Source organism: Bubalus kerabau, chromosome 1 (genome assembly GCF_029407905.1).
Source record: "Bubalus kerabau isolate K-KA32 ecotype Philippines breed swamp buffalo chromosome 1, PCC_UOA_SB_1v2, whole genome shotgun sequence".
In the NCBI taxonomy this organism is placed as follows: Eukaryota; Metazoa; Chordata; class Mammalia; order Artiodactyla; family Bovidae; genus Bubalus; species Bubalus kerabau.
Genome location: NC_073624.1, coordinates 71,266,072 through 71,283,140, shown reverse-complemented (window position 1 = coordinate 71,283,140; position 17,069 = coordinate 71,266,072). Strand labels below are relative to the sequence as shown.

Below are 17,069 nucleotides of genomic sequence, written 5' to 3'. Positions count from 1 at the left end.
TACCTTTTTCTCTGCAAAGTAGATATAAGACAGTCACTATTTTGCAACTGAGGAGACACACAAAAACTTCAGCCTAATTCAATGTAGCACACTTACTCTGAGAACAACATGTATAACTGTTGTGTGTAGAATTAACAGCATAAACACTTTTGGATATTAATTCACTCTATGACTAATCATCTCATTGAATAAAATACTGTTTCAATTACATTTAAGTTGCAACAGCATTAGCCATTTTTTAATACTAGTAAGAGGTATTTATAGTATCTAGTACTTTAAATCATTATAAAACTAGATACCTCACTGATTTTTTTTAAGTACCACAAATGAAAACTCTTCAGTAAAACATAATCAAGGAAAGCTATTAAGTTGTTCAAATAAACCAATGGTTTGGTTAATCATCCCTTTATATCTTAATTTTTAGGTGTGAAGCATTTCCAACCTATTTTTTGCTCTACACATTAATCAGCTGGCAAGAACTAATTTTTATGACCTCTTTTACATCTAAACTAAAGACAAAGAACTCAGGAAGGAAGCCAAATAAGATTGTGACAGTGAAAAGAAAACACACAGAAGTGAAGAAAATGTTGCGTATCATCTATCTGATAGGGGCTTTGTATCTAGAATATATATGAAGAACTCTTAAAACTCAATAATGAAGAGAAAATTGCCAAGTGAGAAAATGGGCAAAGAATACAGACAGGCATTTTTGCCTAAAGGGCTAATAAGCATATATGAAAAGATGTGCACCAACATTTGCCACTATGAAAATGCAAATTGAGCCTCCAATGAGATACCACTTCACATCCCCCAAGATGGCTATAATCAAAAAGACAGATAAGTATCACAACAATGCAGAGAAACTGGACCCTTATACATCACTAGTGGCAATGGAAAATGGCGCCACTGCTTTGGAAAAGAGTCCACTAGTTCCTCAAAAAATAAACACGGAGACTCAGCAATTCCATTGCCAGATATGCACCCAAGGGAAATGAAAACTTATGTCTAGACTAAAACTTGCACATAAGTGTTCTTAGAAGGATTATTCATAACAATCAAAAAGTGTGAACAAGTCAAAAGTCCATCAACTGAAGAAGGAATAAACTTAATGTGGCATCCCTATACAACGGGACATTTTGTGGCAATAAAAAGAAATGAAGTGCTGATATACACTACAAAATGGATGAATCTAAAAAGCATTATGTTAAGTAAATGAAGCCAGAGATAAAAATCACACATATATGATTTTATTTACATGAAATATCCAGAAGGCAAATTTATAGAACAAGAAAGTAGATTAGTAGCTGCCAAGAACAGCGGGATGTGGGTAGAAAAGGGGGTGGGGGAAACTGCTAATAGGTATGTGGTTTCTTTTAGGACTGATAAAAATATTCCAAAATTGACTGTGGTGATGGTGGCACAATTCTATGAATATACCCAAATTCAGTGAATTGTACACATCAAGTGATATGTGATACCACTCACCGATTTCTTTTCTCTGCCCATGTTCCTTTCCTCCAGAGACAGTATGATATGTCAATTATACACAATAAAGCTATTATCTTTTTTCAAAAGTGTGAAAGGGCCATAAATCTGGATGGAATTACTAGGGATAATTTTACAAAGATTGGTTTTGAAGTAAGTGAAAGTCAAGACTTAGTAAAATGTACTGGAAATAACATGAATGATGTGTAAACTCCTATAAGGAAGGAATAAGTAAAGAATCTGCAGGAAACAATACTTGTATCAAAGAGCTATATTAGTTAGAAATGAGACTGCCAAGACTACAATACTAAACCAGAAAGACCTAGAAAATTCTGTAGTTTCCCCATAGATAATAGATGAACATGGTATTTTACTAATATGACAAAACTGCCACTTCTTAATTCTAATACTTTCAAGTATTCATCCCTCAAAGAACTGTTTCCCATAAAATGGGTATGGCTATCACTCAAAGGCAGGCAGTAGCAGTGTATTTTAAAATGCAGGTTTCAGAGGTGACTGCCTAGATCAGAATCTCTGCTGCACCACTGACTGACCGTATCACCATGTGCACTTAGTTCTGTACTCCAGTTTCTGAAACTGTAAAGGAGAACACTATCACTTATTTCATACAGACTCATACATGAATGGTAGTATTTGTAATCATAGCCACAACTGCATGGTACATATAAATACTTCGCTATACCTTTTCTGAGATTTGAAAAGCTTGAAATTCATTCAAATTTAAGAAAATAAATTTTCCATCTATATCACAGATAAATCTCTTGATTAAACTGTTAAACTTCATCAAGTTGCTATGACATATTGCTAAATAATATAAAGCAAGCCAAATTATCAGATCTCTTATGGTTAAACAGATCTTATGGTTAGATCATTTAACCCTTATCATTCTTTTTTCTTTCTTCTAGTTTTATTTATACAATTGACATACAGCACTATAAAAGTTTAAGGTGTACAGCATAATGATTTGACTTACATACATCATGAAATGATTACCACAATAAATTTACTGAACACCCGTTAGCTCATATAGATACAAAATTAAATAGAAAAAAATTTTCCTTATGATGAGAACAGTGGCCACAGGACCGGAAGAGGTTCAGATTTTATTCCAATCCCAAAGAAGCGCAATGTCAAAGAATGTTCAAACTACAGCACAACTGCACTCATTTCATATGCTAGCAAAGTAATGCTCAAAATCTTTCAATAGCATGAGAACATCCAGATGTACAAGCTGGATTTAAAAAAGGCAAAAGAACCAGAGAGCAAATTGCCAACATCCACTGGGTCACAGAAAAAGCAACAGAATTCCAGAAAAACATCTACTTCCGCTTCACTGACTATGCTCAAGTCTTTGACTGTGTGGATCACAACAAACTGTGGAAAATTCTTCAAGAGATGGGAATATCAGACCACCTTACCTTCCTCCTGAGAAACCTGTGTGCAGGTCAAGAAGCAACAGTTAGAACTGGACATAGAACAGCAAACTGGTTCAAATTGGGAAAAGAGTATGTCAAGGCTGTGTACTGCTTATTTAACTTAAATGCAGGGTACATCATGTGAAATGCCAGCTGGATGAAGCACAAGCTGGAATCAAGAATGCTGGGAGAAATATCAATAACCTCAGATATGCAGATGACACCATCCTAATGGCAAGAAAGCTAAGAGGAACTAACGAGCCTCTTGATGAAGGTGAAAGAGGAGACTGAAAAATCTGGCTTAAATTCAACATTTGAAAAACAAAGATCATGGCATCTGGTCCCATCACTTCATGGCAAATAGATGGGGATAAAATGGAAACAGTGACAGACTTTATTTTCTTGCACTCCAAAATCACTGTGTATGGTGACTGCAGCCATGAAATTAAAACATGTCTGTTTCTTGGAAGAAGAGCTGTGACAAACGTAGACAGTGTATTTAAAAAGCAGACATCACTCTGTCGACAAAGGTCTGTCTAGTTAAAGCTATGGTTTTTCCAGTAGTCATGAATTGATGTGAGAGTTGGACCATAAAGAAAGCTGAGTGGTGAAGAATTGATGCTTTTGAACTGTGGTGCTGGAGAAGACTTGAGAGTCCCTTGGACAGCAAGGAGATCAAACCAGTCAATCCTAAAGGAAATCAATCCCGAGTACACACTGGAAGGAGTGATGCTCCAATACTTTGGCCACCTGAGGAGAAGAGCCGACTCAGAAAAGACCCTGATGCTAAGAATGACTGAAGGTGGGAGGAGAAGAGGACAAGAGAGGATCAGATGGTTGGATGGCATCACAGATTCAATGGACATGAGTTTGAGCAAACTCCAAGAGACAGTGAAGGACAGAGAAGCCTAATGTGCTATAGTCCATGGGGTGGGCAAAGAGTCAGACACAACTGAGTGACTGAACAACAATGATGAGAATTCTTAGGATTTACTCTTAACAACTTTCACATATAATATTCAGCACCATTAATTATATTACAAAGGAATATTGTTTTTGTTGTTTAATCACTAAGTCATGTCCAACTCTTTTGCAACCCCATGGACTATAGTTGGCCAGACTCCTCTGTCCATGGGGTTTCCTGGAGTGGGTTGTCATTTCCTTCTCCTTCACCACTGAGCCACAGGGAAGTCCCACAATGGAGTATTACTCAGCCATAAAGAAGAATGAAATCTTGCCAGGTGCAACAACATGAATGGCCATGGAGGATATTACGCTAAGTGAAATAAGTCAGACAGACAAATATGTATGATTTCACACATATATGGAATCTAAAAGACAAACATAAGAAAGCAGAAATAGTCATAGATACAGAAAACAAACAGGTGGTTGCTAGAGAAAAGGAAGGTAGGCAGAGGAGAGAAATAGGTAAGTGAGATTAAGAGGCACAAACTTGCAGTTGCAAAATAAATGAGTCCCAAGCAGGAAATGTACAATGTGGGAAATAGAATCAGTTATCATGTAATACCTTCGTATGGTGACACATAGTAACTAGACTTATCCTGGTGATCCTTTTGAAATGTATAGAAATATCAAATCACTATGTTCCATAATAGGAAGTAACAGTGTTATAGGAGAACCAACCAATCAAACTCATAAAAAATTAGATCAGATTTGTGGTTACCAGAGGCAAGGGCATGGGGGAGGAGGACTTGTATGAAGGCAGTCAAAAGATACAAACTTTCAGTTAGAAGATAAGTACTAGGGAGGTAATGTACAACATGATAAATGTAATTATCACCCTTAATCTTTTTTTTTACTACAGGAACTTGATGCTCTTTTCACTCAAGCAAAGAATTTTTTCTCTAATGCTCCCCAGTTTTGATTTCACTGGCTAAGTGAAATAAGTCAGACAGAGAAAGACAAATATCATATATTACTTTTATGTGGAATCTTAAAAAAATGATACAAATGAACTTATTTACAAAACAGAGACTCATAGACACAGAAAATAAACTTTTGGTTACCAAAGGGGAAAGTGGAGATGGGGGGATTAATTAGGAGTTTGGGATTAAAATATACACACTACTATATATTAAATACATAACCCACAAGGACCTACTGTATAGCATAAGGACCCATATTCAATATCCTGTAATAGCCTCTAATGGAAAAATCTAAAAAATATGTATCTATATCTGAATCACCTTGCTGTACACCTGAAACACAACATTGTAAATCAACTACATTTCAGTTTTAAAAGCAAAAACTGGCTCTCTAAAACTTAGACTAGCCTGGTCTCAGAGACACTTTGGACTTGCTTGTGAGAGAGCCTTTGCTGCCTTTCACTAAAAAGTCTTTTCTAAGGCCACGTCTGCTAAATCATTTTCCTGAATTACGAGGAATTATCACACTAATACCTGGACCTTCTCAAAGCTAAAGGGAGAGTGGAAGGGACAGGATTCTTAGTATTCCTCCTCATAAAGAAGAAAAGGTAGTCATTACCCTCCTTTTCTTTTTGGACAACTATAAGAAAACCGAGTGGAATCTTACTGAAGAAGCAGTATTCTAGGCAGAACCAAATATAGGTTAACCCTACAGAGGTTTTCTGCCTTATATTAGAATCTGAGCTTTTTTCTTTTTGAAGAGCTGTTCTTGATCGTTCCCTCAGATACATCACTTTAATCTGAATTCAAAACTGAGTTCACTTACTACCAATCAATCTTACTCTACGTTTCTTTGGTGGCTTCTGTGTACAATGGATGGTGACGCTAAACGGAACTACATTTCCCTTTCTAAAGAATAGATGGAGAAAGAATCTGAAAAAACAACTTCAAAGGAATAAATATAAGATACAGAGTGTGAATTACAGTGGTAACTAAGGAAATGAAAATAAGAGGCACAAACCAAACTGACATTACTCAGGGAGGAAAAAAAACCAGCAACTGCAGACAAATTCTATATGGAGACTAAGAAGAAACAGTTTAATGGTTTATGAAATACTGTTTGAATTACACTTGAGTAGTGACACCACAAAACATTTTAATACTAAAAAGATACTAATAGGATTTAGTATTTTAAATCATTATAAACCAGGTGTGTAAGTAATATTTTAAAAACCAGCTCTTAAACCCTCAAACATCTATAAAATGAGGTAAATAAAACTCTTGCTTTAATAGCTGCACAAGTATAAAGCATTTTGGATAGTGGCTAGAAGAGAGTAAGCATTCAATACATGCTCACTAGTGGTGGTATTATTATCTGTGAACCACATGCAAACCAACTGATTTCTCTCAGATTTCTCATCTACAAGAACAGAATATACACTTATTTTGAGAATCCAACCAGATGTGCACAAACACCTTCACCAGTAATTCTCAACTTTCCCTTTATCTCCCTGCCAATCTAGCTGATGGTTTCAATTCACTTTTATCAATAATCATAGTTTTTCAGTGAAGTTAATTCTCACAGTGAGGAAAAGAAAAATCACTCTAAACTCTTGTCCAACTTAATGGACATGAGTTTGAACAAAATCCCGGAGATGGTGAAGGACACAAAAACCTGGCGTGCTGCAGTCCATGAGGTCACAAAGAGTTGGACACGACTGAGTGACCGAACATCACGTAATAAAACAAATATACCTAATGACTAATAATATGGGAAAACTCATTTTATCAGCAGTGATACTACATGGACTGTCAGTTTTCAGATGTTAAAGAGGTATCAATATGGTTATGTACCTTTCACTGTCTTAAGTGTGCTTTGACTCTGAAAATTCACAAGAAGTTGGTAATCATGGAACGTAAAATATCAAACTTTCACATATGCATTTTCTGGGCTATTTCTATGGATTCTTAATGGGGAAAAAAAAGACATATATTTGTGATTTATACTTTTAAAATATGGGTAAAGTACTAAAACAAAATATCCTACTCTTACTACAAGCTCTTACTATCTGCTCGATACGCTGTTTCTGTAAAACTATACGTAAAGGGGGCCATATGGCCTCTAACAATCGCTTATGATTACTAATAAACAAAATCCCAAATCTAAACAATACATGAGCCCAATTGCTTTTGTTTAAATGTACTTTTGGACTGAAATAATATTTGTTCTACATATTCAGTTAATAACCTACTAATCCTTAAACATATTTTTTTTTTTCCAAAAGCAGTATAAGATTTTCCATCATATCAAAACTAAACAGTCACAAGAAACAAGTGTGGGATAAAATGGTAAAATTCTCTTCCTAAATATAAATTAGATTCCATTTAAAGAGAAAAGAATGTCCATTTAAAAAAACAAGTGGAACACTTTAAAATGCATCTTTAAAAGGCTGCTGCTGCTGCTGCTGCTGCTAAGTCGCTTCAGTCGTGTCCAACTCTGTGTGACCCCATAGACAGCAGCCCACCAGGCTCCCCATCCCTGGGATTTTCCAGGCAAGAACACTGGAGTGGGTTGCCATTTGCTTCTCCAATGCAGGATAGTGAAAAGTGAAAGTGAAGTCGTTCAGTCGTGTCCAACTCTTTGTGACCACATGGACTGCAGCCTACCAGGCTCCTCCATCCATGGGATTTTCCAGGCAAGAGTACTGGAGTGGGGTGCCATCGCCTTCTCCATTTAAAAGGCAGTGTAGCACAATAACTTTAAGGCCTGATTTAAAGCCTCAAACTACCTGGGTCCAAATCTCAGATGTATCACTGTGTGAACACTTCTTCAAGCCTATCTGGGGAAACTCCTATTCTGGCCAGTGTGCACTGGCACACATTCACATTCTGGTACCCTAGAATAGTAGTAATGAGGGACTAAGTGATTCAGCAACACCTAGCACAGGGCCTTTTTAATGTAATATCATAGGTCACAGCCTGACAATTCTTTTCTCATCATACTTACATCCAAGCAAGATTAGTAGCAGTTACAAAATTATTTTCTAAAACATCTATTTAATACTTTGTATGTGCTAATGAAAAAAGGTGGTATGATTTAGGAAAAAATAAAATCTGAATGTCACTAAGTAGATGCTAAAGCTCTGGATGTGCTTGACCAAATGGGGTACATTAATCTTGGCTTCACTAACAACTTACAAGTGATTTTAAAAATTATGAAAAGGATTAAATAAGGAAAAGCTACTTTTCTCAATTTTAAGCAATTAAAATGTGAAAAATATGCTTTAACGTCCCTACTTCTGTTATGTTCATCAATTGACCAACACTAAAAAACAGTTTTGCTTTCTGGTTTCATTTGATGCAAATGATATAATATATATCCTATTTTAGAGGTAAACACTTTGATACAATTAAAGCTAACAGTAAGAGTAATATAAAAACTTCTTGGCAAGCACACACTAAACAATTTGGAGTTCATATTGATTAATAGTTTCCATTTCCATTATTAACTGATGGCCTGATTTAAGATTATTTTTTAGTGTGAATCAAAATTGCAAAAACATAAAGGACTACATAAAATAAAGATTTCTAAGTAAAACAGTAGGAAAGGAAAGCTCTAAAATTGAAATTAATGCCTCCTCTATCAAAAAAACTTGATTGGTCCAATTCCTCTGCAGTTTGAGACAAAAACATCACACATGGCTATATGAGTACATTTTTAAATGACTATAAATCAAAGTTACTCTTCAAAGTTACCTTAAATCTGCTAATTTTATTAGAGTTTATACAAAAATGACATGCAAGATTTAATCTGTAAAGTAAGCTTTGAACATACTTGAACATAAAAATTAGTGGAAATGATTGGTAGATACATAACATTTAATATAATGAGGGAATACAGCAGTGATTTTGGTGACTTATAATCATTTATTTACTTACAATAAATCTATTTTAAAAGAAATCACCTAAGAGAGTACATAACCCACAACATGTATTTGTATATTTGTATACTTATTTAACTATCATTCCCTTCAATAGGTTCTTCCATCCCTGATAATACTTAATGCAATGTACTTTAAACAAATTTTCCTTTTATCTTATTAGAGGAAACTACCATGTACCTAAAAATTAAGTTGTCTTTCATTCATCCTAAGCCAAACAGTTCTAGTTCCTTTACTCTTTTTCTACACTTTCTAAATTCTAATAGTGTTGTTCATAGTTTTCTGAATCTCTCCATGAAGCTAAACACAGATGAGGAAACAGCATAAAAGATCACGCCTTCTAACACAGATAGCTGTTACTTTTATACCCAACCTTTTTAAGAAGTGTATCTCTTTTACATCAATTTTGACATTTTTGTCACTACAAAATTTAATACCAAACATATCATAAGGTTTGTTACTCGTCTCAGACACGTGTAGCTTATTTTCATCTCTAGAAAGTTAGTTTCCAGATAAAACTCATCCACTATTTACAAATAAACAGAAATTCTAGTATCCACATAGAAGCAAATCTGTATCCTTGGCCAGGTGTTAGCATTAATTACCATAGTAGTAGGAGGCAGTCTTTATCTGCAAAGTGCTCACAACCTAATTAATGATCTTTACTTATTTGAATGTATTTGACTATAACATGAAACGTTTGTATTAAAATTTCAAGAATAAACTCATGGTAAATCTATCATTTTTTCTTAACAGTCCAATCAGTCTTTTCAAGATGGTAATATACATATGCCAAGACAATGTTCCATTTGCATATGGCCCATTTCAGCTACTAAAAAACAAGCAGAATTTGCCCAAACACCCATAAATGACTAATCCGAGGCTTTTTTAAGACTTTAAAAAGAGAAATAACTATTTAACAAGTTTTGCTGCTGCTAAGTTGCTTTAGTCGTGTCCAACTCTTTGCGACCCCATAGACGGCAGCCCACCAGGCTCCCCCGTCCCTGGGATTCTCCAGGCAAGAACACTGGAGTGGGTTGCCAGTTCCTTCTCCAATGCATGAAAGTAAAAAGTGAAAGTGAAGTCGCTCAGTCGTGTCCAACCCTCAGCGACCCCATGGACTGCAGCCTTTCAGGCTCCTCCGTCCATGGGATTTTCCAGGTAAGAGTACTGGAGTGGGGTGCCATTGCCTTCTCCGTAACAAGTTTTAATGAGTACCAAAAACATGAACCCAAGCTACAACTAAACCATTAAATATCTTTACCAATTCTGTACTCACGAACACATTATCAAATTCATACTTAACAAATTATTCTCCTTAAAATTCTGAATCAAACTTTTGCTAATTCCTTTTTTGATAGGTTTCACTTGCTAATTCCAAGTAAACTGGCTCACATATAAACCAAATTAGTTTCTGGAGCATCCCAGTACCATCTTTTCCTGCATTTTTTTTCCTGTAAATGAGAGGGGAAATCAATTGTGAGGATAAAAATTTGCACATTCTGCTGTTAATTAAATGTCTGAGCCTCAGTTTTAAGATGGAAGCACTAAAATGACTCAAATTTATGAACTTCCTGTATTTACTCTTATAAATATCAACAAATCTTTAAAATGATTTACAGTAACTTTGTCAAAAATAAAAATGCTAAACTTTAATGGTCACAATATCCATACTGCTTTGATCACCCTTTATGGTTAACACCACCAATTATTACTCAGTATATCAAAACCACAACAACATTAACAAGGAGTAATATACATATAAGTAGTATCTATATATTAAATTAAATAGCATCACAAACTCAATGAACATGAGTTAGAGCAAATTCCAGGAGACAGTAAAGGACAGGGAAGCCTGCTGCACTACAGTCCATGGGGTCACAAAGAGTCAGACACAACTTAATGACTGAACATCAACAAATATATTAAATTGTAGATTTGTATTTCATGAAAATCCACATTTACCTTAGTATAAGGTGGTATTAGGCAAGGTAAATTAAGAATGTTAAAATGTTCTTTAACAAGAAAAAGCAAAGATTGATTTCATCTTTAACAATTCACAGGAAAAGGTAAACAAAAATGTCCTAGGAAATGTCCAATTTCCCCACAATAATAAACATCATAGGAACACTCCATTATGAGCAAAAATGATTATTAAACCATATTTTTTTTGCTGCAATCCAACAAGTATATGTTTACACTCTCAGGGATTTTTAATCATATAAAACTTACAGTGTAGCCTAACAAAATAAGAAAAAGTACCAAGACTTAGACCAAAGTATTTAAATTCAAGTCCCAAGTCTGCCATCTACTAGCTTACTTGACAGTGATTCTAGCTTACTTGACAATGATTCTAATACCACAGCATTTTAACAGAAATGGTGGTAATAAGAAGGTAACTAAAATTTAATGTTATCTCAAGGCAGAAAATCTTGTAGACTATTTCACTGAATCAGGATAAACCCCTAAATGAAATCATTCTGTCCATTTCGTAGATGAAATCATTGAGATGCAATTTAAATTAACTTTCCTCAAAGTCACACTGCAAGCTAAGTGGTGGAAAGGCTAACCTAACTTGAGTCTAAATCTTACGCTCCTTCCACTAAGCCATAATGAGGAAATGAAAAAACATGCTGCATATTATACACGACGATAGAAAAGTGAAAATAACTTTTATTATAATAAAGAGGCACATGATCCTTCCTAATGAAACAGAGCACTTTAGGTTACATATTCACATACTTAAGTTATTTTGAATACCACTTGATATGGCCCACAAATATTAAAATCTACAAATACTTCCTTCTATATTTTAAGTATATCCTTTGGTATTTTATAAGTTTGAATGTTAGCAAGTGACTGAAGCTTCAAGTGGACTTATCTACTTCTTGCAGGCCTACGTTATCCTTCCAGTAAGAGGGAAGAGCTGCACTTCTATGAGAAACGCTGCCGGCGTCTATCAAGCCTCCACTAAAGCACAAGACCACGTGGTACCACTCAGAAGCCTAAGGTTCAGTACTCCTCTCCCTCCTTTTGACAAGGAACTAGGAACTAGGTTCCTTTCTCTTAAGTGGCGCCCTGACACATGCCACCTGTGTAGTACGAACCGCAAACATCCTGCAGCCGGCCTCCCGGAAGAATACGAGAATCAGAATAGGGGAACTTGGATGCCGACAAAGCAGGGAAAGGAAATGACTAAAGAAGTGAAGCGGGTGAGATCGTGATCAGCCGCGAGACCAGGACCTGTCAAACATTAAGAGACTCACACCGAACGAGAGTAACCTATCGTTCGGGAAGGCCTGAAGTGGGAGCGGCACAACCAGAGGAAGAAGGACGAGAAGAACCTCACGAGCCGCCGCCGCCGCTCCCCGCAAGCCTTTCAGCATGCCCCGACGAGCCATGAACTGTGGCCCTCATTTCGGGTCCAATCTTTGCCCCAGCCTTGCGGAAGCGGCCAAAATCCTGCTGCCTGAGGCGGCCGCCGCCGGACCTGCCCGCACCTGTCACCAGCGAGACACCAGCCCGCAGTTCCCACCGAGTTCCCCACCACCCTCGGGCAACCGCAGCCACTTCAACCTCTTTCCCTCACCAGGTGTCCCCTTTCCGGAGCGAGGTTTTGAGCAGCGTCGCGATGTCAGAACGCTGGATGTCCAGATCTGCCGCTCCGCCTTCCGCCATCTTCTTCCACTAGCGGTAGCGGAGGCGGCAGCGACGGCGGCGGCACGCCCCAGAGCATTGTGGGAATGGCGTCCCGCGGCCCCTCCCAGTCGGCAGGTCGAAACCAAAAGAGACGAAAGGGTGGGGGGGGTGCGCCTCCGGACCGGCGTTGGCCCCGGGCGGAGTGAGTGCGCCGCCGTGGTCGGCTGCCTCGCATCGGCCCCTGCCCGTCTAGCAGCTCGCCTCGGCCTCCTACGACCCGGGAACGCCTGGTTTTAACTCTCGACTGTGGGGCCTGGATCCTGTCTCACTTGAGCGGTGCCACCGCCCTGTCCATCCTGCCTTCTGCCTTCCCCTCCGTCTTTCCCACAGACGCCTGAAAACCCTTATTTGCGCATTCACTCACGCTTGAGGGTGGGGCGGGGCGGGGGGCGTGGGGACGGCTGAAATATGGCAGAAAAATTTTAACAGGTCTGTGACTCGAGTCTTTCCGTTGCGAGTCCCAGAACCTAAACTCGGTGAAGATTGGACCAAACCTAGCAACCCGAAACCGAACGCTTAGCCGCAGTGCTCTTTCTGGGCTCTTTCTTGCGCTCCTACTCCTGCTGTAGGTGGAGACCTTTTATAGGCTCTTTGTGACGCCTCCCCAGGCACACCCAGATAGCTAAGCTGCAGTGAAAAACACGTTCCAGTTCCTCGGTGAACAAGGTGTAAAATATGTATCGAATAGTGCCAGGTACTAAAATAAAGGAGCGAAAACAGGCGAGAAACCCATTCTCCTAGATACTATGAAGTTACATATTCCTAGCCACACCTTCCCATGGTGTGTGCACCTGAAAGTAGGTAGTTCTAGCTATTATTTGAAGCCGATTATGTTAAAAATGGGAAAATCGAGTCTCAAAAATCAAATGCCAAGGTCACACAGTAAGTGGAGAGGCAAGTTTATAGTCCAGCTTCACATGCACACTGGCTCGCTGTTACACTAATTACCACTCCTTACGAAAGCCTAAACTAACATAGAAACTAGGCTGCACTAGTCATTTAAAACAAACAAAAAACAACACCTTTGTACACCTAGTGGCTAGCGCTTTGTACACCTAGTGCTGCCTAACATAAGAATGACCTAAATATGTGTTTAAGAAATAAATTGTGGCAAAACTGCCTAAGTAATTCCGAGCATGAAGATGTCCAGCGATTTGACTGTAAGATAACATGATGTGAAAAGTCTAAAAGATGGATAAGAATTCCAGCATGATCTCTCTTGTTTACTAGTTTTCAGCCTCTATGCTAAGTCATTTGGTAGGAATGCAGAAAATGGGTGTAATATAAGTGTTGAACCCTTCCAAGTCTGGGTAGTATAATTTGTGTGTATCAGCATTAGGATTGCTTATTTTCTTTGAAATAATACTGTTTTGTATTCTTGTATCATCCTTGATTTGAAAGTCTGAAAACAGCTTCCAGTTCCTGCTATTTCTTATACTATTTGATTTTTGACGTTAAAAATTAGTTTAACTATGAGTACTATCAAAGGGTTAAGTTTCCCTCCTTTCCCACCTAAACTCTGAAAGAGAACTAAGTAATTTTTCAGAAAGGCCTATGCATATGGGAAGAATAATGGAATCATATGAACGAACATGAATTCAAACCTCATGTTCACGCCTCAACCTCTAGCTGCAAAGTATTTAGCTATAGTTTAATCATCAAATTGAGAAAGATAATACGTGTGTTAAAGAATTTTTATGAAGATTAAGAAAAACAATGTATGTGTATTACCTGGGGACACAGTAGCCAATCAATAAACGCTAATGTTCTCTATTGATGGGATTATTTGTAACAGTGTATTAATTGTAGCTCAATAAAGTTGTTGGGAAAAAGAAGTTACAGGTTTTGAAGGCAAAGATCCTCTCCATCATTTTATAAACACAACAACTGAGAAGTGAGGCCTCATGCATACCCTGCTATCCAGCTTGGTATTTTTTTTCAAAGACAGGGCATTTCTGATATGTTGAACTCTGTATCCATGCAACAAAATGAAATAACATTTTATTCGTGTGCACCATGTTCAAGGCAATGAGTTAACGGGATATAGATGTGTAAGTTCGATGTCAATTTGAATTATGTCAGATTGATGAAGTCATTTTGTACACATAACTAGTTGCCTTCAGAGTCAAAAAAGAAAGAAGAGTCACAGTATTTTATTTAACAAGCCCACTTATACAGTGCCAAATCAGGTTCTAAACACTTTAAAGTGTTATTTTGATTCTCCTAACAATTCTATGAGGCAAGTATTATTACTACTCTCAATAGGTAGATAAGGACTTCCATGGTGGCTCAGACGGTAAAGCAACGACCTACAATGCGGGAGACCAGGGTTCAATCCCTGCGTCGGGAAGATCTCCTGGAGAAGGAAATGGCAACCCACTCCAGTATTTTTGCCTGGAAAATCCCATTGATGGAGGAGCCTGACTCTTTGGGACCCCATGGACTGTAGCCTACCATGCTCCTCTGTCCATGGGATTTTCCAGGCAAGAGTACTGGAGTGGGTTGCCATTTCCTTCTCCAGAGAATCTTCCCGACCCAGGGATCGAACCTGGATCTCCCTCATTGTAGGCGGACACTTTACTGTCTGAGCCACCAGAGAAGCCTATTAGGCTATAGTCCATGGGGTCGCAAAGAGTCCTACTCAACTGAGTGACTTCACTCACTCACTCACCAGGTAGATAAGGAACTGAGGCAAGCAGCAGAACCCAGATTTGAAACCAAGCAGTTTAGTTCCAGCATCTAGAAGGTTTGGGTAAATTTTTATTTTTCTACTGGCCTTTACGATCTTGATAATAACAATCAATTGATTGCTATAGTAAGTAAACTTAAATTGTTTAAATTAGTAAGCAAATTTACAAATTTATGGAAATTCTGCTTATCATACTTCTACACTCAGTTATGAAGAGAAATAAGATACTGTTTATAAATACTAAATTGGTTAAGGTTCACTACTGAATATCTTTTTTCTCTAGTGAATAAGTAGATAATTGATGAGAAATGTTACTTTCCTTTGACTCACACAGATAACTGAACCAGGTATTACATTGACTTGTTTGGAATAAGTGTCTTCACTGATGCTTCCCTTAGTTAACTTTATAAAAAATGTACTATTTTCTTGGTGATTGCTATTACCTTCTCAGACTCTGCACCTTTCTTACCTGTTAAAAATTTGACCTAGGACTTTGAATAGGGAAAAGGGGTATCTGAGTACTTTAGATTTTAAGCTTGATATGAATCAAGTGCACTTTACCTAAAAGCAGGATTCCTTCATCTTCAAATAATTCCCTCTCTGCTTACTGATGTTTAAGTGATGTCTTTCAGAAAAGTTATTATTTTCAACAACTAAAAGGTAGGACTTCAAATGTCAACAATCTGGAAGAGAGTAAATCTTAAAACTAAGGTGTCAAATGAGTGCTTGATAGACCTTAGATGGACCAGAGAAAGAAGAAAAAGAACTGCATCTTTAGATAGAGTTGAATGCAAGAAAGTACAAAGAATTCAAAGAGGAACTTTGAATATTTAACAATTTTGTTTGGTGTTGGCTTCATGAGCCTAAAGAAAAATCTGCTAGAATCAGCACATTCCATAAAGGAACAATGATTGATGACCTAGCTGTCTTTATTTCTCAGCTCTTCCTATCTCAGGGTCTTCAGGAACCACTGCTTCACTTTTTCCTTCTTCCTTGTCCTTCCTCTACAGTTATTCCTTTTGATAACTCCCCACTCCCCCATGCGTGTTCAACTCTCTAAACCCTTCATTCTTTTCTCTTTTGTAACTTTATAACTCCATTTTCCCCTTTACTAGCTCTCGGAACAGCTAAAACACAGTGGAAAGGAGGGGGAGTAGTGCAAACACCAAAACAGCATGTAGTAATATGCTTAATCTGTTAATGATATTTTGAAACTTGAGATATGAACAAAAATTGTAAGTGCCACGATGCAGTTTTAAAAACTTAAAAAACCCACAGTCTTCTTATTTCAGATAAATGTTATGTTCTGATAAAGAGAAAGAAAAAGTAGTGAAATGAATACAGTGTCTTACACAAAGGGCCAGTGTACTTGGATTTTGACTCTGGCTCGGTGCCACTAACTAGCTTGATCACCTTGGCCAAGTTATTTAATCTCTGTGAACATTGGTTTTTTTCATAAAAAATAAGGTGATTAGACTCTTCTGGGGCTGAAACTCAAATGCTTGCAAGGGTTCGATAATAGCTAATGTAAATGAGTGAAGCAAAACTGTTGTTAAGACAGTGAGGAGTTGTGGGAACTCTAATGAAAGATCTGCCCTAACTAAAGTTATTTAAATTAAAAAAAAAAAAAAAAGAGAACAAACAAAATTATACCTTCTATCCTAAAGGATCTAGAAAGTTTAATTTTAACCTGGGTGTGAAGTCTGCCAATGGATTATTTGGAGCTGCTACTTTAAATTCTCTGTTTTGGAAGCATAACCAAAATGCTGTGTAAGCTGACATTACTCTGGAGGTTGATGTCAATCTATGGTAGATACTAAATGACTAGAGAACTAAACTGAGTTAAATCAACAAACAAATCAAATATTCTCATAGATCTAGAATTATAACAAAAAAATTTAAGAGATAGTATATTCTGTGGGTCCTAGATATT

At 37.4% G+C, this 17,069-nt stretch overlaps 1 protein-coding gene across 3 annotated transcripts in view; it reads right to left on the bottom strand.

Annotated features, from left to right (window-relative positions):
* Positions 1-12,596, bottom strand: part of USP15 (ubiquitin specific peptidase 15) — a 136,246-nt gene extending 123,650 nt beyond the window's left edge. Inside the window, exon 1 of one of the 3 annotated variants that reach the window (XM_055579238.1) lies at positions 12,338-12,596. In XM_055579238.1, the coding sequence (XP_055435213.1) occupies positions 12,338-12,426 (89 nt within the window). In that variant the 5' untranslated portion in view covers positions 12,427-12,596. The remainder of the gene's footprint in view (positions 1-12,337) is intronic. The other 2 variants (XM_055579240.1, XM_055579244.1) reach the window with 2 other exon arrangements.
* Positions 12,597-17,069: the final 4,473 nt, after the last annotated feature.